The sequence below is a fragment of the Eptatretus burgeri genome, chromosome 8 (genome assembly GCF_056783735.1).
Source record: "Eptatretus burgeri isolate ZD-2024b chromosome 8, Ebu_testis_v1, whole genome shotgun sequence".
NCBI classification, from domain to species: domain Eukaryota; kingdom Metazoa; phylum Chordata; class Myxini; order Myxiniformes; family Myxinidae; genus Eptatretus; species Eptatretus burgeri.
The window spans coordinates 17,130,025-17,157,026 of NC_140968.1; the positions used below are offsets into that span (position 1 = coordinate 17,130,025).

At 48.7% G+C, this 27,002-nt stretch overlaps 1 protein-coding gene and 1 long non-coding RNA gene across 2 annotated transcripts in view; one reads left to right on the forward strand and one right to left on the reverse strand.

Annotated features, from left to right (window-relative positions):
* The window catches only part of LOC147021206 (uncharacterized), a 777,227-nt gene that overhangs the window by 142,877 nt on the left and 607,348 nt on the right, over positions 1–27,002 (reverse strand). The gene's annotated exons all lie outside the window — the stretch shown is intronic.
* LOC147021208 (uncharacterized) overlaps positions 1–27,002 on the forward strand; it is a 126,033-nt gene that overhangs the window by 26,210 nt on the left and 72,821 nt on the right. Inside the window, 1 exon segment of the mRNA XM_085893697.1 lies at positions 23,711–24,980. Within this exon segment, the coding sequence (XP_085749823.1) occupies positions 23,711–24,980 (1,270 nt within the window).

A 27,002-nucleotide genomic window follows, 5' to 3' on the forward strand; every position in this document is an offset into this window, starting at 1 on the left:
GCCATCCCCCAGGCAGATGCCAGGCCCATCCCCATCTCCTTGAGATGATGGTCAACCTGCTGCAACCATGAGGCACGTGGTCGGCCCACTGGCCTCCTCCACTCATGAGACTCCCTCGCTGAGAGAATCTGGTGAGCAGGATCAGCGTCAGGAAAACGAGCCACATGTCCATACAGCCGCAGCTGACGCTCACGGACTATGCAGGTAGCAAATCTCATCCGAGTCTCTCTCAGCAACCGCTCGTTGGACACAAAATCCGACCAGCGATAGCCAAGGATTCTCCGAAGAGACCTGGTACCAAAGGAATTAAGTCTCCGTCTCAGATCCTTGGTCAAAGTCCAAGTCTCGCACCCATAGAGCAAGACTGGAAGTACCAAGGACCTGAAGACTCGGACTTTCGTCCTCCCGCACAGGTACCGGCAGCGCCACACCCCATGATCCAGTGAATCCATGACTCCCCAGGCCCGACCCAGACGTCTATTGACCTCCGGCTCACAACCTGCGGAGACATGAATATCACTGCCAAGGTAAGTGAATCTATCCACGACCTCAACATCCTCACCACAAACAGACACAGACAGGACAGCAGCATCCAAGATGTCACCGAAAGCCTGGATCTTTGTTTTGACCCAAGAAATCCGTAATCCCAACGGCTCCGACTCCTCATTCAGCACCTCGAGGGCCCCCAAGAGGATGTCTAAAGTCTCCGCAAAGATGACTGCATCATCTGCAAAATCAAGGTCCGAGATCTTGACATTGCCAAACGATGCACCGCAACTTGATCTCTCCGACATCCTCCCAAAAATCCAGTCCATACAAGTGCTGAAAAGTGTGGGGGCAAGTACACACCCCTGACGAACTCCAGTAACAACTGGAAATAAGTCAGAGATGGTACCACCACACTTCACAGCACTCTCAGTACCAGAGTAGAGTTCAGACATCAGATCGATCAGTTTTGGTGGCACCCCACGAAGACCAAGAATCCTCCAGAGGACATCCCGATTCACTGAATCGAACGCTTTACAGAGATCAACATAGGCTGCAAGCAGCCCCTGCCGAAACTCTCGTCTGCGTTCGGTGAGGACACGAAGTGCAAGGATACGGTCAATCGTTGACCTCTTTGGTGTAAAGCCTGACTGCTCTGGACGCTGGTGCTCAAGCAGATGGTGGCGAACCCTATCAAGAATTATCCGAGCAAAGACCTTGCCCGGCACTGAGAGCAGCGTCACCCCTCGGTAGTTGTTGCAGTCTTGGCGATCACCCTTCCCTTTCCAGAGAGGGACAACAAGGCCCCTCTTCCAGTCAGTTGGGATGATGCCTGTGTTCCAGGCAGAGCACAAAACTGCATGCAACGACACGAGTGCAGCATTTCCACCAGCCTTGAGAAGTTCGGCATGGATGCCACAGATCCCTGGAGCTTTGCCCCGTTTCAACTGGTTCACCGCAGCCCGTGTTTCCACAAGCGATGGTGGACCACAGTTGATTCGAGGGTCAGCAACAGGGATTGTAACACCCTTGACGTCCAACTCGACAGCTGGGGGATCAGCCTGGTACAACCGCTCAAAGTAACCGGCCCAGCGGGCCTTCACTTCAGACTCCTCTGTCAAGAGCCTACCACTCTCTGCTCGAACTGCAGTGCTCCGAGGGATGGGCTTGGATGAACGTAATGCGCGAATTCCCCTGTAAGCGGGACGAGAATCACCTGTCCACAGGTGATGCTCTACCCCCTCACAGATTCCTCGCACATAGGCCTCCTTGTCCACCCTCAGTGCACGTACAGTTTTACGCCTCAGCTCCCTGAACAGCTCAGCTCTGCCATTCAGCCTGGCCCTGCGACTCTGGTCAATGGTATCCAGTGTCCCTTGAGAGACAAAATTCTTCTTTGCCCTGCGGTGAACTCCAAGGCATCCATCGGCAACATCAAGGACGGTGGTCTTGAAGGTGCTCCACAACTCTTCAGGACCCCCCAAAGCACCCAGACCCCCCAAGTGTCCACTCGGCCTGTTCGCAAACTCCTCAGCTACTCTCTCATCCCTGAGCTTGGCAACATCCAGCCTAGGCTGGGATGGTACCATTCTCCAGGATTTAAGGTGCAGCTTTAGAGTTGCTACAACAAGCCTGTGGTCTGTATTGAGGAACTGAGCACTCCGGTAGACCCTGCAGTTCTGGATCATCCTCCAACGACCGTCAATGAGGACATGGTCAATCTCCTTTGCCACACCGCCAGCGTTGGAATACCAAGTCCAGCGATGAGCTTGCGGGCGCTGAAACCATGAACCAGCCACCCTAAGTCCATGACTTCTTGCAAAGTCAAGGAACTTAGTGCTATTCTGGTTCATAGTTCCTGACCCATGGGGACCAACACACACCTCATAACCATCCCTATCAGTTCCAGTCGATGCATTGAAATCCCCCAAGACTAGAAGTGTATCTCGTCTGGGGCACTGATCAACCACAGACTCGAGTGTGGCGTAGAATGTGTCCTTCACGGTAAGATCACTCGCCTCAGTCGGAGCATAAATAGAGACCAGGGAAATGACACCTAAGGAGTGACGAATCCTTAATCTCATAATACGCTCGTTGACCGGTGTTACCTCAATTATCATTGGGGTCAGCTTATTGGACACAGCTACAGCAACTCCTTGGGTATGGTAACCATCAGAGCGACCAGACCAATAGTAGGTGTAACCACCCACCATTATCTCTCCGCAATCCGGTCTCCGAACCTCAGAGAGAGCTGCAATCCCGATGTCCAAACGCTTGAGCTCAGATGATAACAGAGACAGGTGATCATCCTCTCTTAGGGATAGGACATTCCAGGCACCCACCCGAAGGGACCGCCTCAGGTTAACCCAAGGAGACCGCCGTCTGGTGGACGACACCTCAGCACCACTCCGACACACTCTCCCGCAATCTGACCCAGGGATGTTACCCCGTGGTTTCCCTCCTATCAAAGATTGGGGGTCCCGAAGGCTTTGCCCCAATCCCATCATCCGGTGAGCTGCCCTGCGAAGGGAAGCTGCACAGGAGGTACTCCCACGGAGTGGGTTTTCAGATTTTTTTGCGTTTTTGCGTTTTGCGGAATGAAGCGTTTTACGGTGGCTGGAGTGCAAATCCTGCCACCAACCTCCTAATAAGAAGTAACCCAACTGCAGGAGGACGTCCGCAGACACAGTTGGGCACTAGATATGGATGGCCGTTGGCTCACAAGGAGCTCCTCCGCCCTTTGACAGGTTTTGTTTTTAATCCTGCTGGGTGTCCATATCCAAACACCCTCGTCACCAGAAAACCTGGTGGGGGAGACGGTTTAGTCGCCGACAACCTGACCATGGAACAGGTTAGTACAGGTTTACATGGTACCTGTAGCAGGTCACAGATCGAACCTGACCTGACAAAGATGCATTGAAATCCCCCAAGTCTAGAAGTGTATCTCGTCTGGGGCACTGATCAACCACAGACTCGAGCGTGGCGTCGAATGCATCCTTCACGGTGAGATCACTCTCCTCAGTCGGAGCATAAACAGAGACCAGGGAAATGACACCGAAGGAGTGACAAATCCTTCCTCTCATAATCAGCTCGTTGACCGGTGTTACCTCAATTATCATTGGAGTCAGCTTATTGGACACAGCTACAGCAACTCCTTGGGAATGGTAACCATCAGAGCGACCAGACCAATAGTAGGTGTAACCACCCACCATGATCTCGCCGCAATCCGGTCTCCGAACTTCAGAGAGTGCTGCAATACCGATGTCCAAATGCTTGAGCTCAGATGATAACAGACAGGTGATCATCCTCTCTTCGGGTGAGGACATTCCAGGCACCCACCCGAAGGGACCGCCTCAGGTTAACCAAAGGAAGGGACCGCTGTCTGGTGGACGACATCTCAGCACCACTCCGACACACTCTCCCGCAATCTGACCCAGGAATGTTACCCCGTGGTTTCCCTCCTTTCATCAAAGATTGGGGGTCCCGAAGGCTTTGCCCCAATCCCGTCATCCGGTGAGCTGCCCTGCGAATGGAAGCTGCACAGGAGGTACTCCCACGGAGTGCGTTTTCAGATTTCCTTGCATTTTTGTGTTTTGTGGAATGAAGGGTTTTATGGTAGCCAGAGTGGAAATCCTGCCACCATCCTCCTAATAAAAAGTAAACCAACTGCAGGAGGATGTCCGCAGACACAGTTGGGCATGAGATATGGATGGCTGTTTGCTCACAAGCAGCTCCTCCACCCTTTGACAGGCTTTGTTTTTAATCCTGCTGGGTGTTCATATCCAAACACCCTCCTCACCAGGGAACCTGGTGGGGGAGACGGTTTAGTCGCCGACGAAAGTCCAAGTCTTCAGGTCCTTGGTGCTTCCAGTCTTGCTCTATGGATGCGAGACTTTTACTCTGATCAAGGATCTGAGATGAAGACTTAATTCCTTTGGTACCAGGTCTCTTTGGAGAATCCTTGGCTATCGCTGGTTGGACTTTGTGTCCAAGGAACGGTTGCTGAGAGAGACTCAGATGAGATTTGTTACCTGCATAGTCCGTGAGCATCAGCTCCGGCTGTATAGACATGTGGCTTATTTTCCTGACGCTGATCCTGCTCACCAGATTCTCTCAGCAAGGGAGTCTCGTGAGTGGAGGAGGCCAATGGGCCGACCACGTGCCTCGTGGTTGCAGTAGGTTGATCGGCATCTCAAGGAGATGGGGATGGGCCAGGCATGTGCCTGGGGGATGGCCAGACGGAGGCCCCTGGAGTACCGGCTGAAAGTTGATGGAGCGACGCGCTGCGCTGGCGCATGCTCCCATACCTGACCTGACCTGTAGCAAGTCACAGATCTAATCTGGCCTGACCTGACATCTCGTATGAGAGCAAACACACAATGCACAGCAAAGGGGGCATGAGACCAGAGGGGTGGGAGTGGGAAGGACAAAACAGTGGGGAACAGAGGCATTAGGAGATCTGTGGAAGGAAGAGGGATGAGGGAGGGAGCATTTGGTATACAATATGGATATTACAGGGACTTTCAGGAAGAAAAGCAGAGAATTTGAAGAAGGTGGGTTTGGGGTGGATTAACAGGGGTAGAAAAGATTTAGGATTTGGATGGGGGAAGATAAGAGGTGGTGGTGAACTGCTGTTTTTAAGGCCTGGAGCAAAGAAAGAGATTGAGCAGAGTGAGGAAGTTTTGTCTAAAGGCAGGAAAAAAAGAGGAATGAAAGTGTGACAGCAGTAATTCGTGATTTTGGTAGATTTACCAGAAGGGGTTTGTTGTCGGACCTTGAGCGCCCTGCAGAAATATGGTGGCGACAAATCACAGACAGAGCAGTGGGTGGTGAGACCGGAGAGAAGACTGTAGAAGACAGAAAGACCAGTGACCTGCCTGTGGTGAGAGAGTGAGAGGCCCAAAGACTCAGCCTCATAGCGGGAGATACCAATGATCCGAAATGCCCTGGTTTCCATTGCATGAAGCAGAGAAAGGTGGGAGGCAGGAGCACCAGCCCAGAGTGGAGAGCAGTATTCCATCAGGCTGTGGACGAAAGCTTTGTATGTGTTCAGGAGCTCAGGTGGGCCGAGAAAGGACTTTGAAAGGAAAGGACTGAGGATTTCCAATCAGCAACTGGCTTTGGAGGCCAGGTTGGAAATGTGGCTTTCCCAGGAAAGATCATGGCAGATAGTGAGACCCAGAAGCTTGAATGAAAGCACTTCTTCCAGAGGATTGTTGAGAAAGTTGATGGGTGGGGGTGGGGGTGGGGGGGTGGTGCTTCCATACGATCCTTTCAGAGAGACAAAGTGAGAGTGTGATGTCCGGATTGAAAGACATGTTCCACGTGTTGGACCAGTTTGTGATTTTTACCCCAATCTGCAGAGAGCGAAGAAGCTGCTGCTTGCCGGTCTGAGGGATGAGAGATGGGACGGCAGAGGGTGGAGTTATCAGCAAAGAGATAAAGAGGATTTTCCAGAGTCTGAGAGATAGTGACCTTGTCTGAAACTAAATTGATGATCGGAAGTCAAGCCATTGGAGAAGCGGAAGGATTTAATGTCTGAAGCGATGATGGATTCCATCATCTTGCTGATGATTGGGAGAAGGCTGATTGGTCTGTCGTTGCAGGGAAGTAATGTTTGCTGATTTCCATGCAGATGGCAAATGACCTTCAGCAAATGAGAGGGTGAATAGAACAGAGAGAGGTTGAGCAAGAGCAGAGGAGCAGGTTTTTAGGACATCTGGACCGGTTGCAGAATCTGAGTCTGGGTTTGACAGCAAGCTCTGCACCTTGTCAGAAGAAAAGGACACAGATTCCAGGGGCATTTGGGTGCGACTGGGTAAGGTGGGTCGAGAAAGCGATGGGTTTCGGCCACAATATTTTGATGCAAACACCGTGTTTAGCCATTCAGTCTTTTCACGTGTTGTCAGCAGTGCGGCCGTTTGAGGTAAGGGAGGGGATGGAAGGGGAACACACACCAGAAACAGACATGATTCGATGCCACCAGGATTTGGAGGAGGGAGAGAGAGTTTCGGAAGATGTTGTTTCTGGCTCTCCTGAGGGTAGATAAGCACTTGTTCCGAGCTTTATGGAAGGAACTGAGATTGCCCTCCGGGTTGTCTTTCCATGATGCAAAGGCAAGTTGTTTCACGCCAACTGCCTCACCACAAGCTTCAGTGAACTAAGTGTGGGTGGAAGGGAAGGACAACTGAAGATGAGGGGGGGGGGGATAAATCTGTGCATCAGAGAGAGAAATTTTCTTTGAAAGAATTCCGAGGATGAGTTGATGTTGGAGAAAGTAGTGATAGGAGACCAGTCTCGAAGTTTGATGACTGCTTGGAGACCCTGCCAGTCGGCTTTAGTGGAATGCCAGACTCTATGTCGCTGAGGTGGTTCTCTGATAACAGCCAGAGAGATGTCCACTTTGACAAGCACGTGGTCAGAAGAACCAATTGGAGCAGAGGAAGAACAGATATTTTCAGGGAAATTTGTCAAAATCAGAACCAGAAGAGATGGAGTACCGTTGGTTGAGATCCGAGTCGGGAAATTGATAGATTGTGTCAGTCCCAATGAGTCGCAGAAAGCTTTTGTTCTCTGAAGGGGTACCCACACCCAGCCAACTGGCATGATTACAGTTGAAGTCACCACATATGAGGAAGAGAGAGTTTGCATGATAAGATGGAAGTTGGTCCATGTTTTCAGATGGAGAGGTGTAAATGGAGTCATCACTGTTTGGTGGACGGTACAGTACACATATAAACATGAGGTGGGAGTGGAAGGGAAGCCGTACTCAGCGGTATTCCTGGGAGTCTGGGGGAGTGAGGGCAGTGCATGTAGAGTGAGGAATAGAGTCTTTGATGAAGAGAGCAACTCCTCCACCAGGACGAGGCTCAGTTCAGTCATCCTGGAGGAGGGAGTAACCAGGGAGAGATACTTGGGAGTCAGAGACGTCTTGAGCTGGTAGAGTTTCTGGAGGCAGATTATGTCTGGTTTGTCAGTGGCAACCTGTATGGAAAGATCTGTAAGGTTTGAGTGAAGGCCCTGGATATTTGAGGTCCACACTGTTCATGAAGAGGGAGGTGAGGAGGCTTTGGGTGCAGGGGATGGGAGGTGGAGGGTAGGGTAAGAAAAGGTGGGAGGGGGGAGTTAAGGAAAGTTGTTGAAAGAGTGTGGGGATTGCAGAATAGCTATGGGAGGGGGCCGGATGATGAGGAGAAAGGGCTCTGTGGTGTTGCGGGTGAGGGGAGAGGGGGGTGCAAGAGTGGTTGCAGAAGGCAGTTGAAGATTTGAGGATGTGGAGAAATGAGATGTGATGGAGTTGACAGTGCAGGGGAAGGGGGCAGCTTTGTGGATGAGAGGGGTGGGGCAGCTTTGAGAATGAGGAGTTTTTGAGGAAGGTGAGAAGGAAACTTGGAAGGAGAAGAGTGTGATGGTTGCTTTGAGAGGGGTGTGTTGGCACTGAAGTTGGAAAAAAGAATCGTTGAGCGGAAAACGAACATTCACAGCAAACGGGTTTTTTAATTTTTGGGTCAGAGATGCGATTAAAGACATTTCATGATAAATGAAATACAATGGCATTTCTTGATGCCTTGTTCGTGTCACCTCGCCAACTCTTCCACATCCTCTTGAAATGTGCTGTTGATCGTTTTTTTGTCTTCATCTCCCATTGGTTAAGAATCACTTTGGAAATTCTCATATCCAGATCTGGATCTTCACGAAAATCTCATCAATTTGTCCTCATCATAAACCAAACCTGTCCACTAAGTTTCACCTGAATCCGTTTGCAATTTTTGAGGTATTCTGCTCAGACAGACAGACATGAGTGAAAACATAACCGCCGTCCACATTCGGTGGTGGAGGTAAATATAAAAATACAAATCTTGAACACTTTCTTTCACACAAGTGTACACGAGCCTTTCTTGGGCATGTGCCAAAGATAAATCATCCTTTTCTGAACATGTACCTTTCCACAGCCTTTCTTGAACACATCAGGTGATCCAAAAACAATTTCTCAAAGATTACACAAAAGTCAAAAAAGAGCATAACTCTGTGAAAAATTGATGAAATGCCCTGAAACTTGAAATCATTTTGTAACTTATCAAAATAAAGCCGTGTACCAAGTTTCAGTTAAATATTTTAAAGGGTATGGAAAAATAAAGTCTGAAAAACCACAGGTGTGATGGATGAACAGAACCCTACATTCCCCTCAATTGAAACTTGTCGGGGCCTAATAACTCTGGCATTTGTCTTCTTGGTCTGGACTTCACTTCTTACTTTGTTTGGGATAAGTACCATTCGAGCAATGCCAAAAGAGCCGCCTCACGACTTGGCTGCTTGTGTCGAGCTCTCTGATATTGTTGTGAATCTTGAAGCCATGAACACTCAACATTCAGGTCCCCATAGATCAGTTATATCGGTAAGTGTGTTTCTAGTTTGGGTCCCATCCTTCGTCTAATGGGAATTAAATGTTCATGTGCTGCAGAGTTATTTTGATAGTTCGGGTTTTCGTTTACATTTTTACACCCCTTATAACAACAACAACACCACCTTCGCTCTAACGACAACAACACCTTCGCCCCACCCTGACGCCATAACGCTCGCGGCATTCTTTGCGCGCTCACCAGCAAGCGTGTGTGTGGGCGGAGCCTAACATTGGCATGGCGTCGCTCTAAGCCAATCAGCAAGGAGCGGGTGTCTCATCCGCCCCGTTTCCAACTCTGCACCATCGCCATTAGGCACGTGGCCAGAGGTGAGGAGCTGGGCGGAGCCACAGACTCCTCCTCTCGGGACTCCGCCTAGCGGGGTGGGAGTTGCCCCGCCTACCGCGGGCCTGTCCAATGGAGGACGGCCAGTGAATCGCGCAATGGTTCCGACCAATCGGGAGGCGAGTGGTCGTGAGAAGAAGCCCCTCCCTCCTGGAAAAGAAGTGTGGTTCTCGGGATGACCACGAGGAGGAGAATTACGTCCCATCTGCTCTCATCTCGCTGGTGCTGATCTCGACTCATCTCGTTGAGATGAGCGCGAGAAAGAGGATTGCGCCCCGTCTGCTCTCGTCTCGACAGTGGTCTGATCCCATCTCGCTGGCACTGGTCTGCGTCTGGCTGCCCTAGTCCGTCTTCTGGCGACTGGAACTCCTGGAAGTTGTGGACGTCCAGCCGCGCGCTCGTGGCCAGGTGGCCAGCCTCGTTCTCGTCCCTCAGCTCGACTTCCCTCCGAGCTGAAGGAATAATAAAGACCCTTGATGTCCATCTCTTTTCTTTGGGTGTGTGTCTGTGTGCAGCCTGTCTTGTCTAAGTAGAACTGGTTAAGTGCTTTTGCTGTACATTATTTACATCCTTTATAGTCGGTTTAACTCTGCCCTTGATGTGTTCCTTCCCCACCTATTGTGAATATATACCCCTATTGTTGAATATTTCAGCTCGTCTTCGTCCTTTCCTTCATTGGTTTAGCACGGTGCGTGTTGGGTGATTAAAAAGGCCATTGCCACCGTCGTTGTACATTTGGACCGACGGGACCTCGGTAACCATCCGCTCGGGTTACGCACCGGTCGAGTACATATATGGCTCGTCCCGTACGAGAGCCATCGAAGGTGTGAATCCTCAGTAGCTCGCCACGTGGGCCTCTCGGTATTTTGAAGTTTGGAAAATAATGCTGTGCCCACGTGGTTGATTTATTGACGATTCACGGTCCTGTTGGGGACCCTTACCTTCAGAGTTATCCGAGGGTAATGATCTAGATTCCGGGTGTTCGGTGGAGCCGACCCTACTGCTCCACCTTGCAGTCGTGCTCACCGCCGATACCCGGCCCATAGCAAATTGGCTGTGAGGAGTGGGGTGCGAACCCCTCCACCTCCATAAATTTGCAGGACATCAATTTCACAACAAATTGGTAGTCAGGAGTGGGGTGCGAACCCCTCCGTCTCCCCGAAATGTACGGCTCTGATCAGGGGTGTAAGGAGCGAAACCCTCCCGTTCCCTCCAAATTGCGAGCGATATCAAATTTATTCCCAACACGCGACATGGCAAGCCAAGATGGGCTGAAGCAGGTGGGTTCAGGTTTAGGCTTAGAGGAACCCATGGTCCAGGACAACACAGTTCAGGGAGACCCTTCCCTGCAACTTACAGCGCAGCAGTTTATTGAGATAATGGAGATGTTACAAATCATGAACGACAAAATGGATGCCACGAACGCAGACATGCAGGCATGGAGAGAGGATATGCGGGCAATGAGAGGTGATATGGAAAACGTGGTCTGGAATTTTACAAATGCGACCAGGACAGTACGTTTAGAGGTGACCGAACTGAGGGGGAGTGTGGAATGTGTCCAGCCCGCAATGGAGACAGGTAAGGTCGGGACGACGAGCGACACCACAATAATTGTGGAGACCGAAACGTGTTGGGTGAGACACGAGGGGATGGCGGAAAAACCAAGGGAGGTGACTGAGACGGAGAAATTAACAGAGACGAAGAGCCAGGAAGAAACGGAAATAATAAACGAGGTGACGGAGATGTAGAAATCAATAGAGGTGGACGAATTAAATGAAACGAAAGATGAGCACACACACATAATCAGTGAGGGACAATGGGGTTGAGCTGGTAGAATGGGTCGAGACCCGGTGCGAGCATCAGGATGGCCTCCTTAAGGGACAGGGACTTAAAATATCCCTCCTTAAGGGACTTAAAATATGCCTCCTTGAAGCAGATTGCGACGAGGTGAGTCCGGTAGAGCCGTGCGAGGTTGAGGGGATGTCTGATGTGAACGGGTACACTTGGAGCTTGGGGGGTATGGAAACCCCGGGATTGCTTGTAGCACAAATCCCTGATATGAATGTCCCGATGTGTGGGGTGGAGTGTATGATTGGTACGAGTGTGTCAAAAGGTGAGTATGGGACGAGTGTCATGGCGTGCGCGAGTAACATGGCATGTGAGGAATTGGTACGTGGATCGACCCAGATGGTGGACTGGTTTATTTTGGAAATCGCGCCGGCTCCGCGGAACGTTGCATCCAAGGTCCGTTCCTCGTTTTTGGAGTGGCCTGGGTGAACGCGACTCAAGAAGCCGGCGCGTGAACCTCCCGCGTTTTGTAAGAGACCGTCGCGTGGAGGCTAAAATGGCGACTACGGAGTGAACTTGGAAAGCACGTGGCCCCATGTGAGCACATGCATGGAGGCCGACGTGCTACGCGGGGCGAGTCCCGGCAGCTTCACGGTAAGCCTCACGGGTTTCATGTGCGAAGCGAACCTCGTGAGGCAGGCCAGGTGCGAGTGACATCATCCGCGCTGCACGAATGCCGGGTAACGAGCGTGCGGTTCACATGGGGAATGCCGAGAAAGCGAGCGCAAGTTGCAATTGGCGGGGCGACGATATGCTTTTTTATCGCCCAAACGGAGGGGACATTATTATCGCCCATAGGAAGGGACGTGCCAACTGCAGACCGCCGTCCTGGAGCTGCACTCCAAGTACATGAGGCCCCGCCAGATGTAGTGAACATCCCGGTGTTTGGGCATAGGAGCACTAGTTAGTGGGAAGGGTTTAGCTTAGTTAGACCGGCCTCATGGGGCAGCAACAAGTCTTCATGGGGCCCGTGGACTAGTTAGTGGGAATTTAGGTTAGATTTAGAATGGAAATGGATTTTGGGAGACATGGACAGACAGTGATTGTGTGGTGGGGACGTAGCTGAGCTACGTAGAGTTGAATGGAACGTGCACTAGTTTAAGGGATGATGAGGGAGCACGAGATAGTTAGGGGAATTTTGCTTGCAGAGTGTGAGTGTGGAGTGGATTGAAAAATGAAAAGTGTGTAATCAACGAATGTGGGACAGTGGGCCCAAGTGTATGAATGGAGTGAATGTGGAATGCATGGTGCGAATGACTGAGTGGGGGGGGGGGGGAGGAGTGAATCACACCCAAGTGACCCGGGGTCAGTGTAATGTTAGTTAAATTTACCAAAAGGAGGTCGTTCTGTGTTGGTGGTGTATGAAGGCACGAAACCCATTTGGAGGGGTGCAGGAGTCCCTGGACCGGCTGGGAACATGGCTGTTGAAAGGTGAGTATTGAGTGGAGGGCACCCTGGGCACCAGACAGTTGGCCAGAGTAGGCCATTGGGTCCAAGGGACCGGGATAGTGTAGTGGGCACCGGCGACCCGTGGAATGGGACCACGTGACCATGCCAAAATGCCACGTGGGCATCGGAGGGGGGCAATACCGGGAAGGGCACCCCCCCGCGTTCATAGGGAGCAGGTAAGCTCGGAGACAGCCTCAGGGCCCGGGGGTGCCGTAGTTTGAGACTCAACAGAGGGGGAATCCCTGCCATGTGAGCCACGCTGCCCAGCCATGAAATTGTGCAAGGGCACGAGTGAAAATTTGAGGGATAGGCCCAAATTTGTCATGGACACCAACACAGGTGACGGGAATCATGGTTTTTAGAACCAATAGATTGAAGTGACAGGCGTTTTGAACAGCCCCGGGGTAGTTCAAAGTTAATAAAAGTAGGATAGTTAGAAAATGTACCCCTTCGCACCATCCATCCCTTCGCTCTCCGTAGGCTGCTGGACTCACCTTGGGAAGATGGGTGAAATCTGTAGGAGGCCATTCTGAGGCTTAATTGGGCCTCAAGACAGGACGCGAGCCTCTTCCCTATTCCCCTCCAAAATAGGGATGAATTGGTTGGGAGTTGATGGACAGGATAGGTTAGCCGGACAAAGCCGATAAAGGGGGTTAGGGCGACTAAATTATAGATAAATAAATAAGAAAATAAAAAATAAAATAAGTGGCTAAATTTTGTGGTTTTCTTGTTGAAAATTAAGGGAGTGGGTATGGACAAAGACAGGCAAAGGCGATAGGTTGGGGGAGACCTAGGTTAGGTCCGAGCCCGTTGCCTGAGCGGCCGGCACCACCGCACTCCCTCCACAAACCTCACAGAACGAGACCAGAGGCCCGCCAGCTTCCTACGCCAGTCTGTGTTTGTGCTACATCCGCATGTCCACATTGCCTCGCCTTGCCATGCCTGATTCGCCTGCCTTTGCCATAACCCCATGCCTGCTACCCAGTTTGCATTGCCCCATGTCACTATCCAACCATGTGTGCCAGGATCATCCAGTGTTTTACAAGGACTGCCCTGCAGGCAGCCACATCAATGGACTGCGTTTGCACAGCCCATGCACCCATTTTTTGTGTTCATTCCTGCACCAATGACTTTGCAATGACTTTTGCCTTTTTTTCTTTTCACAGATCACAGGTCCTGGGCCATGGTTAGTGTAAATAGTAGGTAAAATTGTAAATAAGTTTAAGCCACCTGTTGTTTGTCTTGGCGCCGGCGATTGTAGTTAAGTTGTCCGTGTGAGTCTGTTAGTTAGTTACGTAGCGCATTAGGTTATTATCTTGCCAAAACGAAGTTTTTGCAAGATATGTTAGTCAGCTTGTATGTTTGTTTTTTTGTTTGTCTGTAATCACGTATAAAAAAAATTCTGCAGAGCACAGTTATCATTGGAAATTTTTGTAACTTCGCATATCAGAGGCCTATAGAGGTCCCTTTCAGCGCATAAAATTTTGAAGGTCAAGGTCAAAGGTCAAGGTCACTTTGTCGCAAATCAGGGGAGTCGACGAAACCCTTATTTTTTGAGTAATTTTGATCGGATCGTCTTCAAACTTCATGGGAATATAGTTCATGGTCTGGCGCTCAGCTGATTAAATTTTGGTGGCGATTGGCCTTGACCTTCATGGTTAGCGCCTGAGGTCAAACATATTTGACCCCAAGGTCAAATTTTCAAGTTTTAGGAACCATATCGTGTAGTACCTCAAATTGAACACCTCGTTGAGTGCTTTCTAGATATGTCAAGCTTGAGACATTGTGGCATCATTTGGTGACGTTATGAGGCAAACGCATATTTTTCATGGTTGCTATGTTTAACGATTGTCATCGGAATCTCTCGTCGGCAGATATTCCTCAAGGAGTCGCTCCTGGTGGATAGCAGCTCTGTTCACCTCAGTGTGACCTTAAAAAAGTCACACGTGGTCACCTTTTGGCAAGATACGTGTCACCCTGCGGGTGACATTGGTTTATTTATTTTTGGGACATGTATGAAAAAATGTCGCACTCAGGGATCCAAAGGTAAAATGTACAAGGGGAAAACTTACACATGCTTGTCACACACAAATTTGACGACTCGGGACAAGTTTGTAAAAAGGGGGAGGGGGTAGTGTTGCGAATCTGAAAGCCATGAACACTCAACATTCAGGTCCCCATAGATCAGTTATATCGGTAAGTATGTGTGTTCCAGTTAGGGTCCCGTCCCTAGTCTAATGGGATTTAAATGTTCGTGCGCTGCGGAATTATTTTGATAGTTAGGGTTTTCTTTTACATTTTTACACCCCTTATAACAACAACAACAACAACAACAACAACGACAACACCTTCGCTCCACCCTGACGCCATAACGCTCACAGCATTCTTCGCGCGCTCGCAAGCAAGCGCACGTGTGGGCAGAGCCTAACATAGGCATGGCGTCCCTCTAAGCTAATCGGCAAGGAGCGGGCGTCTCACCCGCCCCGTTTCCGACTCGGCACCATCGCCATTAGGCACGCGGCCAGAGGTGAGGAGGTGGGCGGAGCCACAGACGCCTCTGCCTGGGACTCCGCCCAGAGGGGTGGGAGTTGCCCCGCCTACCGCGGGCCTGTCCAATGGAGGACGGCCAGGGAATCGCGCGATGAGTCCGACCAATCGGGAGGCGAGTGGTCGAGAGAAGAAGCCCTCCCTCCTGGAAAAGAAGTGTGGTAGTCGGGACGAGCACGAGGAGGAGAATTGCGCCCCGTCTGCTCTCATCTCGCTGGCGCTGATCTCGACTCATCTCGTCGGGACGAGTGCGAGGAAGAGGATTGCGCCCCGTCTGCTCTCGTCTCGACAGTGGTCTGATCCCATCTCGCTGGTGCTGGTCTGCGTCTGGCTGTTCTGGTCCGTCTTCTGGCGAATGGAGCTCCTGGAAGTTGTGGACGTCCAGCTGCACGCTCGCGGCCAGGTAGCCAGCCACGTTCTCGCCCCTCAGCTTGACTTCCCTCCGAGCTGAAGGAATAATAAAGACCCTTGAGGTCCATCTCTTTTCTTTGGGTGTGTGTCTGTGTGCGGACCTGTCTTTTCTAAGTAGAACTGGTTAAGTGGTTTTGCTGTACATTATTTACATCCTTTGTAGTCGGTTTAACTCTGCCCTTGATGTGTTCCGTCCCCACCTATTGTAAATAAATACCCCTATTGTTGAATGTTTCAACTCGTCTTTGTCCTTTCCTTCATTGGTTTAGCACGGTGCGTGTTGGGTGATTAAAAAGGCCGATGCCACCGTAGCTGTACATTTGAACTGACAGGACCTCGGTAACCATCCGCTCGGGTTACGCACGGGTCGAGCACGTATACGGCTCGTGCCGTCGAGGGTGTGAATCCTCGGTAGCTCGCCATGTGGGCCTCCAGGTATTTTGAAGTTTGGCAAATAACCCTGTGCCCACGCGGTTGATTTATTGACTATTCACGGTTCTGTAGGGGACCCGTACCTTCAGAGTTATCTGAGGGTAACGATGTTGATTCCGGGTGTTCGGTGGAGCTGACCCTACTGCTCCACCTCGTGGTCGTGCTCGCCGCCGATACCCGGCCCACAACAATATTTCCCTCAAGGCCTCGCTCCACCTGTACAAGACCACCCTATGTTCAGTCATGGGATACTGTAGTCACATCTGGGAAGATGCTTTTGATTTGTCTTCTGTCCCTTCTTGACAGAATTAAATGAGGAGTTGCTAATCTGCTAGGTCATGAACTGGCATCATCTCTGCAACCTTTCTTGGTTTGACGATTTATGGATTCTGTTGGTCTTCTGCAGGAACTATATATGGAAGATACTCAGAGGACCTTCATCACTTGTATCACCCTTGCATTCTTTCACATGCTTTATCCGTTTGGCAGCCTCTGCACACTCCCACACTGTCTGTTTCTCAGGTCAACACAGTTTGAAATTCCTCCAGTTTTTTTTCCCCTGCACTGCCAAACTCTGTAAATCCCTACCTGCATCATGTTTCCCAGCAACATAAACCTTTCACAGTTTAAGAGAAATATGAATAGGTATCACTTTTCCCAGTGATTTCCCCTTCCCACAATTTATTTTTTGGACCCCACCTTGGAGTGGCTTTAAGGCCTTGTGATGGGTGTACTCTCCATAAAAATACATAAATAAATGCGACTGTACAGACCTGCTGTGAAGCTGCATTCAAACTATTCTGACCGACCAAGATTCGGTCAATAAGTGGCAGGAATTATCTGCTCAGATATGCAGGGCTGCAAGTTTCATTCAGTCATGTGTCCAAGTGGTTAAGTAGATATTGTATGACACAATGTGAGGGAGAGTAAATGGAAAACGAGAACACTGTGAATAGGTCCAAGATGCCTCAAGCAGACTTCTCAGACAGGATTATCAACTGCTCCTGGGGTTTGTGAAGAGGTGCCGAGCCCCATGCGGCTTCTTCCTGAGGTCGGACAGGGTCTGCAGGTGGTAAGCGTACCATCTGTTTACCTGGCGACTTTCTGCATTGCCTGAGTCTGATTAAACTGTCACATGAAGTGGTTCTTCGAGTCCATGCAGCAATTATGTTCCAGGTGGCATCATAATGAGCCTACTTTTATAAAGGTTTCTCAAAATCACAATGTGTAAATGAATTGATCGTTCAGTGTGTGGTGAAGCTTTAAAAAAATTAATTATAATATATTAGTGTTTATATCCACTCACCCTCATCATTCACCAGTTGGATATGAAAAAACACCAAAGCCTAATTCGAGGTAGACAGACCATTTCAACTTTCTGATGCAGGGCCAAATCAAGTACTGTCGAATACTCCGAGCAATCAGTGTAAGGGTATTGAGAGATCGAGTTATTTATGTAAAGTCCAACTCCACCGCAGGGGTGGAGTTGAGGCCCATCAAATGAGACGAAACAATAGCCAGGGAGACACTAATGAGTCAGGGACATTCCGTGGGAGGAAGGATTCTGTGAAATGGATGATGTCTGTTTCATTGGCAGCAGCTTGCATTGTGTGATCTATCGTGTTGGAGCAGAGACCTTGTTTGCTTGAGGTCCATAAAGTTAGGGACGGGGAGGCGGCATTGGGAGGAGCGGCATCCGCCAAAATCCATTGTGACAACAGTGATCGGTTGGCTTGGACGTAAAACATGCCTGCCAAATAAGGATTGTACCATGAAATGACTCACCAACTTTTTAAAGCAGCTGAAAATACTTGAAATGTACTTGTGAAAAAGGGGTGTTCCTCTGCACAGCGAAAGATTTGGAGAACTTTTTGAACAACTCGATACTTTCTGATCAAAGGTTAATATTGTTGTGGTTACCAGATTCGCAAACCAGCATTCAGGTCCCTTAGGTGAGGTATCTCGGTAAGTGCATGTGTAGTTAGGCCCAAACCCGTTGTCTAGTGGGAATACATGTCATTTATACGTGCTGCGACTCTTCAGGATAGCCGTTTTTCTTTTACTATCTTTATTTTGGACCAACCGCTATGATTACCACCACAACCACAACATCAACCACCAACCACAACGCCGCTTCACCACAACCGCCACGACCTTCACGCACACCTCACAACCGTAGCATCGCCACCGTTCTTGCCCCGCTGTGGGTACCGGTGTTGGACTCATGCAGAACGCGCGTCGAACAGCGTGTACAAAATCACGGATTTTCTGCTTCAAAAACGGATCAAAAACGACACACGCCCACTTTTTGCCGTCCAATCGGTGAGCGAGGGGCGAATTGGCCCCGCCCCCAGGGCGATCGATATATGCAAATTTGTGGATCAAAAAGCCTTCACGCCCACTTTTTCTCGGGCCAATGGGGAGCGAGGTGAAAGGTCAAAGGGAGGGGGTCAAAGGCGAAGTTACGGGGGGATAAAAGGACCGTGTTCGTCAGTCAGAGTCGGTCGGAGAGTCAAGAAGAGGAGAGTCGGAAGCAGAGGGTCAAGACTTCGCGGGCGGTGGAGCTGCTCGTCGTGTGCGTTGGAGTCGGAACGGAGGGGACGGAGCTGTGGAAAGGCGGCGACATCGGACGAGGGGGTGCTCGCGTCGGTGCCAGGAGCTGCACGCCCGAGGGAGGCCGGCAGCGCGACCTGGCCGAGGTGGAGACGCACACCAGGGATAATAAAGATCCTCTATACCCCGAGCATCAGCAACCCCCTCCTGTTTCCCCCCGCGCTGAGATAGTGCGACCAAGGGGGCCCCGTTCCCACCCCCAGCCAGGCACTGTCCACGAGGCCCGCGGGTTGCGGGGCCATCGCCGCTCCGCGTCTCATCACCAGACGGGTAGGCCCGACCCGGACTCGGCCTCAGGCCTACCTCATTCTTGGGGGATTTCTTTTCCTTGGTTTTGGGTATGTGTTGTCGGCGCCGTCTGTGAAGTAGAATTGTATAAGTGTTGCCGTGTGCTCGGTAGTCGGTATTAGCTCTGCACTGTGTTTTCACTTTTATGTTTGCTTTTTGTGTAAATGGAATTGTGTTTTCTTTTTTTTGTGTGCATTTGGTGGAATTGTATTTGTGTGCTTTCCGTTCGTCGCGAATAAATGTGCTTTATTGTTGAACTGTTCTCCCGCTTCGCTTCGTCTTTTCCTCCATTGAATCCCCATCTTGCTTCACGTAAAGGGTTGGTAGTGGGCTGAATACGCCCGATAATTAATCGAACCGTCGAGGTCGACGATAACACCGCTCGGTTATTCTGATAGTACGGAACGGGTCGCTTAAGTGGCCCGTGTCCGAAGTCGACCTGCGGCGAGGTGCGATCGCCCGGTCTACCCTCCGCGTGGGTACTTAGGTAGGTCGAATTTGGCGAGCAACCCTATCCCACGCGGGGGCTGATTGGCTCGATCGCGGTGAGACCGAAAGGTCCACCCGTGACTGGTTCCCGGCGTTAGTCCGAGAGGGTCACGACTGGATTGTCCGTCCGGTGGGCGACGTGCCGCGATTCGAGTTACGTGGCCGTCGCACGCCGGCGGGCGCGAAATCCGCAACAATATCTTGCAGCCTGGACCACAAACACACTTGACGCAATGGGCCCATGAAAGGGTTGAGGGTTCATAGACGTGCTGGTTTCTTCTCAAACCTTTGTGCTTCTTAACACCGATGGATATATCATATCTTGGGCTTGCCGATGCACAGGGTAAGTTGAAAGTGATGATATTTATGATAAATCGTGGTTTGGAGAAGTGGTGGGAGTTGTGAAGACTTTGAGCGCCATTATAAATATAATTTTTTTTTGTTTGGTTCTGCGGCCACAAGATAAATGAGGACACTCGGTGGAGTGTATACCTCCACTACGCAAGGCCTGATCCAGTGGAACATATCGAACCCAATAAGTTTTTGAAATATCATGCCATCTTTCATTTTTCGACACATCTCTTGATGGTAAAGAATCACTTAAAAAATTTAATAATCTCTTATCCGGAGCTGCATTTGTCCTTGGCAATCTCTTATCGAATCGAATTTGTAATCTCTTATCGAATCAATTTGTCCTTGGCAAACACCCAACCTGTCCAGCTTGCTTCGTGTGAATCTGTCCACACTTTTTGGGATATACTGCACACAAACAGCCAGACAGAGAGGAGGAAGAGATTGGGACCACACTCTGTCCAGAGCGTTGGTGCTGCTTAAGCAGTCTCCTTGGCTATTAGGCACAATCCTGGACGGGTCCCCACTCCGTCACAGTATACCAGCATGCTGGCACTCATTTTTCCGACCTCGGAAGGATGACAGGCCGAGTTAACCCCACCTGGTATTAATTCAACAGCTGAGCGGGATTTGAACTCAGGACCCTGGGATCCAAAGCCCGCCACCCTCATCATTAAGCCAACACCAGGCATAGACAGACAGAAAGGGGTGAAACCATACTCTTCCACTTTTGGTGGCAGAGGTAATTGTCCTACATTTTGCATCTTTTGCTGAGTGGAGAAGCATCTGTGTTCTGTGTGCCCAGTGCTGCCGCTTGCTGATTGTATTAACAGCAAATGGTATGAACACGGGACCTCTCATCCATTGATATTGTTACGGTTCTCGGAACCGTGTGCATTCAACATACAGTTGTCCCAAAGTCACTTATTCCATTAAGTATATGTGCAGATAGAACCCCTCCTTGTGTATAGTGGGAAGACACTGGGGTGCGTTGCGATGTTTTTTTTCGTTAGAGTAATAAATCTTTGTCCCATCCCCCATCACGATCCACTGTCCACCTGCTGTATCCGAAGGCCCGTTGGCGGAGGAAAAATCCTCTTACAGTCGTTCCTTTTTGGCGAGTCCGCACGTCTGGAGGGGGCGGGTTTCTCCGTGCATAGCCGAAACCCCGCCCAAAAAGGGCGGACCAATGGAGGCCCTGTCCAATCAAGGCGGACAGTGATGTCTGTTTCAACCAAGGCCCCTCCCCGCTGAGGGAGGTCGATGGACTGTGAAAGGACCCTTGGAGACGTGCGTTCGTTGGAGTTCAGTCAAAGGCTCAGTTCAGTTCTGCATTCGCTGTGGCGTTCGTTGGAGTTTTGCTGCAGTCTTGAGTTTGGTATACGAGGAGGATTGACAGACTGAGAGCTTTTTCACGAGTCTGTGGGTGGTGGTGCATGGCCGTTCTTCGTTGGTGGAGCAATCTGTCTGGTCGATTCCGAAACGACCGAGGACACCCGACCTCGACCGGGTCTCTTGCTGGGTCCTGTCCGCGACCCTGATCTCCACCCTGGGACTCAGCTCTGCTCCACTCGGGTTCCTCCGCGGACACGAGCACCACGCGTGTGACTGCGGGCCGAGCTGCACGACCATTGGCAGGTGCCGCACCACGGAGCACCCCTCCCTCCAACGTGCAGGTACCCAGCCGAGCCGCGACCCCCAGCTCATCTCTCTCTCCCTGGCTGTGCGGTTCCTTTGAATTTACCTGTGTTTTATTTTCGTCTGTGTGTGTGTTTGTGTGTGTGGCGCCGTCTGCTAAGTTCAACTTCATAAGTGTTTTCGATCATTGTAAATCTCCTGTATATCTGCGATAAGCTTGCTCTGTGTCCTTGCTGTAAATAAAACAATTGTAGAAATGTTCCCAGTTCGTTTCCGTCCTTTCTTTCATTGGTCCAGCATGGTTCGGATCTGAGTTTTCACCTGGTCTTGGTTCCCGTTAATCTGCTCATCCGAGCCGGCACGACTTTGGCAGTTCCGCTCGACTGCACCCGAACCGGAGTTGGTAGTCGGTAGAGTGACCCGGGTTGAGCAAGACATGCCGAGGGCGTAGTTCCCCTGTAGACGACACCATGTAGTTAATTAGGTATATTGGTTCTCGACAAAAAGACCCTACGCTACACGGTGGAGGTATTGGCGTCCACGGTCAGTTCAGCGACCCACCGCATCACGGAATTATCCGTAAATATATATATATATATATATATATATATATATATATATATATATATATATATATATATATATATATATATATATATATATATATTTCTCGTTGTAAACACTTTGTTCCTATCCTGTAATGTCAGCAACATTATGGAGCCTCGTTCTCACAGCGGAAGTGACATCTATTCCATACTACCTGTTGACGGGATTTATATTTGCAGTGTTTTCAAGTTCATGTCCTTCATTATTTTCAGATGATTTATTGTTACGAATTTGGAAGCCTTGTGCACACAGACAGCAGTCCCCAAGTTTAGTTATCTTGATAAGTATGTGTTTTTGTTAGGGTCCCCTACCTGTGTCTAACGGGAATTACATGTGTGCGCTGCGAAGATTCTTTTACAACAAATCTCCTTCACTTCACTTCGCACACCGACGCCATTACCCACGTGCGTTCGACCACGTACGTGGGCTGAGATTTTCATCGCCTTAGCTCCGACTCCACCCCTTGTCCAATCACATACAGAGGGTGACTTTCCCATGACACCCCGCCTAATGAGAGTTGAGATGGCCACAGAGGGCGACCTTCCCACGACACCCCGGCCAATGAGGGTTGAGATGGTCACAGAGTGCGACTTTCCCACAACACCCCAACCAATGAGGGTTGAGATGGCCACAGAGGGCGACTTTCCCACGACACCCTGGCCAATGAGGGTGGAGACTGCCTCAGATGGCGATTTTTCTCACCACGGAGGAAAAAGGAATAAAAGGAACACCGGACTGGGAGCGTTTGTCATCGCGGGTCTTGGTGCTGGCTGGTTCGTCTTGTCCTGGGTCATTGTGGTCTCTGATCTTCTCCTTGGTCTTGGTTGATTGGTGCGTGGCCGGTTGGAGAGTATGGTCCCTGGTGCTTGGCGTTGTGTGAAAGCTGTGGGTTCGAGTCCCGCCACGTTACCAGATCGTCGTACACCGCACGATATGGACAGGTGCAAGCCAGACCCTGGCCTTGGGCTCGCCTTTCCTTCCAAGCTGGAGGCCTCAATAAAGGCCAGCCAGCCCTGTTCTTTTGTGTGTGTGTGGCACCAGTCCATTAAGTAGAATTTTTTAAGTGAATTTTGTTGTTCATTATATGCATTGCTTATTTGGATAACTCTGCTCTGTGTCTCCCTGCCTATTGTAAATAAATATCTGTTAATTGTTCCAGCTCGTTTCTGTATTTCTTTCATTGGCTTATCACGGCGTGTGTTGAGAAATTGAGAGACAGTAAATTGTGCAATTGGACCGGCGCGGCTTTGGTAACTCCCGCTCGGTTACGCCGGATTCGAGTCGTTAACAGTGACTCGGTCCGGACAAAGTCGGCCGAGGGTGTGAATTCCCCGGTAGCTTGGCACGTGGGTACTTAGGTATATTGAAGCTGGCAATTGACCCTATCCCACGCGGTCGAGGTATTGGTGTCCACGGTCCTGAGGTGACCCGTCGACTCCAGAGATATCCGGGGTGACGACCTATAAATTCCGGGTGTTCGGTGGAGCGGACTCCACTGCTTTCTCGAGCAGTCCTGCTCGCCACCGATACCCAGCCCACAACAGTATATCCTGTAAATGTAAATCCAGACGACACAACAGTTCATCTGTCTCAGAAACTTTAAGATATGCTTCTGTAAAGGAAGATTCAGTTGTTCATTTCACAAATGACAGTCCTGTCTGTTCTGTAACAGGTGAGCAGAAACCTACAAAATGAACATTCAATCTTTTGAATTGAGGGTTTATAAAATTTTCAAAATTGTGAAATATTTTGCATTTTGAGTTTGACAGAAAAAAGGTGAAATAACTTCTTGCTCTTTGTTTTTGTAGAACAATCAAGGAGTCCAGTTGGACAGATAAGGTCCAGGAGCAGCTGGATAGTGAAGAAGATGTCTATTTGGAAGAAACAATCCCAAGAACAAGACTCACGACCTTCAAACTACAAGTATACATCTGGTGAAAACAGCACAAAGATCAACATTAAATTAAACAAACCCAAAAAGGTGATCGAAAGGCAAATGTGTAATTTATGCAATGAAGATTTTACTTCACCAAGAAACATCAAAATACACATGAGGACCCACAGAGGAGAATGCCCACACAAATGCTCTGTTTGTGATGAAGGTTTCTCTCAAAAAGGCAGTTTGAATCAGCACATGAGGATCCACACAGGAGAGCGTCCTTACAAATGCTCCACATGTGATAAAGGTTTCTCTCGTAAAGGCGGTTTGAATCAGCACATGCGGATCCACACAGGAGAGCGTCCTTTCAAATGCTCCAGATGTGATAAAGGATTGTTTCAAAAAGTCCATTTGAATACGCACATGAGGATCCACACAGGAGAGCGACCTTACAAATGCTCCATATGTGATGAGGGTTTCTCTCATAAATGCAATTTGAATAAGCACATGAGGATCCACACAGGAGAGCGTCCTTACAAATGCTCGATATGTGATAAAGCTTTCTCTCAAAAAGTGCATTTGAATGAGCACATGAGGATCCACACAGGAGAGCGTCCTTACAAATGCTCTATATGTGATAAAGATTTCTCTCAAAAAGTGCATTTGAAAAGACATTTGAGGATCCACACAGGAGAGCGACCTTACAAATGCTCCACATGTGATAAAGGATTCTCTCTGAAAGACGCTTGGAATCAGCATATGAGGATCCATACAGGAGAGCGACCTTACAAATGCCCCATCTGTGATAAAGGTTTATCTCGAAAAGGCGATTGGAATAAGCATGTGAGGATCCACACAGGGGAGCGACCTTACAAGTGCTCCATATGTGACAAAGGTTTCTCTCATAAAGGCTATTTGAATAAGCATGTAAAGATCCACACAGGAGAGCATCGTTGCAAATGCTCCATATGTGATAAAGGTTTCTCTCAAAAAGGCTCTTTGAAAATACATATGAGGATCCATACAGGAGAACATCCTTACAGATGCTCCAAATGTGATAAAGGTTTCTCTAAAAAAGTCTCTTTGAAAATACATATGAGGATCCACACAGGAGAACATCCTTACAAATGCTCCATATGTGATAAATGTTTCTCTCAAAAAGGCAATTTGAAAATACACAAGAGGATCCACACAGGAGGGCATCCAAAAAGAAAAGACAATACATGACCGAAAATCAAAGCATCGCATAAATACCTCGGAAGAGAAGAAGGCCTCCAGCGACAACACAAAATATTGCAAAAAATAAGCAGCAAACAGGAGTCTGCAAATTTCTCCAGAATTAGCATCATGGGTTTGAGGGTGATAAAAATAATAAAAAAAATATTGCTAATTAAACCAGCTTGATAATTAAACTTGATTGAAAAGTAAATGTTTTGTAACCCTTTAATGAAAAATGTACTCAAACGTGGCATGGTTATTTCAATTATATGTGCTTGAACATGTATTTGTTATAATATATTTGCATTTTAAACGACCTTATCTCTTTCTTTGTTGAAAGGTGCCCAAAACAGATTGACCTTTCAAGTAATCCTTAATGATTATTCACTATTATAGCATTACCTCTTGTTTGATTTGATTTGCTAATTAAGGGAGGATGATATATGGAATTATATTGGTGTCTGAAAGTCTGGGCCGAGGTATTATTTTAGGTCCAATGGAATGCTGGTTTAAGGAAATATCCAGATGTGTTTTTACACTTTTGTCAGCTTAAGATTATAAATCTTTCCCTCGTCTTCTCAATCCAGACCACGGAGCCATATATGATCCATCCAAGCACCAAGATGGGATGACGTCATTCTGTGCCGAGGTTGAACTCACCTCTCTAATCTCTGAATATCATACAAAATTTCGATCAACCTTCAGTTCATTAATATTCCTTCGCCCTTCAAAATTAAGCTGACCTCCAGATGGCTGCTGCCACAAAGCTGTGAATGATCTTTATCTTGAACCCTGAACATGTCAGGGTGGTGTCAGCAACTGGGAAAGAAAAACAGACTTCATCTCACTGAACACTATGTAAGAATGCAATATTCCGATGTACTTTGGAATCAGAGGAAGACTGTTGCTTATTGAAGCGCCTCTGAATTCTCCATATCGATATGTTGTACTTGTTTTTATTTGCATATGTTTTATTGTTTTAATAAATGACAAATGTACAGGAGGAATTGAGAATTTCTTCGACAATTTTGCAAGCCAGAGGCAGGAGCATTAAGACCTGGAGGAGCATGGTTGCAGAGTGGGCTGATGGAAGACACGGGTTCACACATCAGATAAGGTGAGGGACTTTAATCCCTGTGGGAAATTCATTTACATGAATTCAAGATGTGTTTGAATACAAGTCGACCAACGTGATCAGTGTTTGGCCTGCAAGAACATTTATGAAATGTAAAATAAATAAATAAAACAAGATTCAGAGATATAAACTGTTGAAGCTTGAGATATTTTTCAACCTTATCTGATCTTGAGTGCATATGAGACCAAGAGGGTATGACAATTTTTCAGCATGGCATTTGCCAAAAGGTACTAAAAGTCTATTATCATTATATTAAGGTGGATATGAGGGTGGTGTTGGTTGGTTTTATCTTCTCGGTTCTGGTAAATATGAATCTATGAGAATAAAAATTGACTGTTAAAACTGTGCAGTTGTAGTCTCAAGTCCCGAGGGGTGCACATCCGTGCAGGCATTGCGAGTAATTAATCACGAGCTTGGAGAGTCTACCGGTGTTTTGTGGAGCGATACCTGGTGTAATGGGGATGCATAGGAAAAAAAACTGGTGAGATCCTCGAAAATTTGGAAAGAATACGAGAAGTTTTTGAATGACCTGAAATACAATGCTATTGTCATTGCTGTAAGATGAAAGGTTAAAGGCATTTGGATTTAAATGTGAATCCTCCGTGTGAGACTATTAAAAGATATTTTCATCTCCATTTGACATACGCCATGTGCATTGACCATAACTAAATTGAAATGCCTGTCTCATATTTTAGCTGGATATTGGGGGGCAATAAAAATTACATAATTGACCATTGTGTTTATTGTGCATGACAGATGAATGCAATGCAGTTGCAGATTCAACATGTTAAAAGAGAATTGTGGAAATACTCTCAGAATGCCAGTCCTTGTCATGATCAATCAATTGTGAGGGGTGACCGTTTCGAGC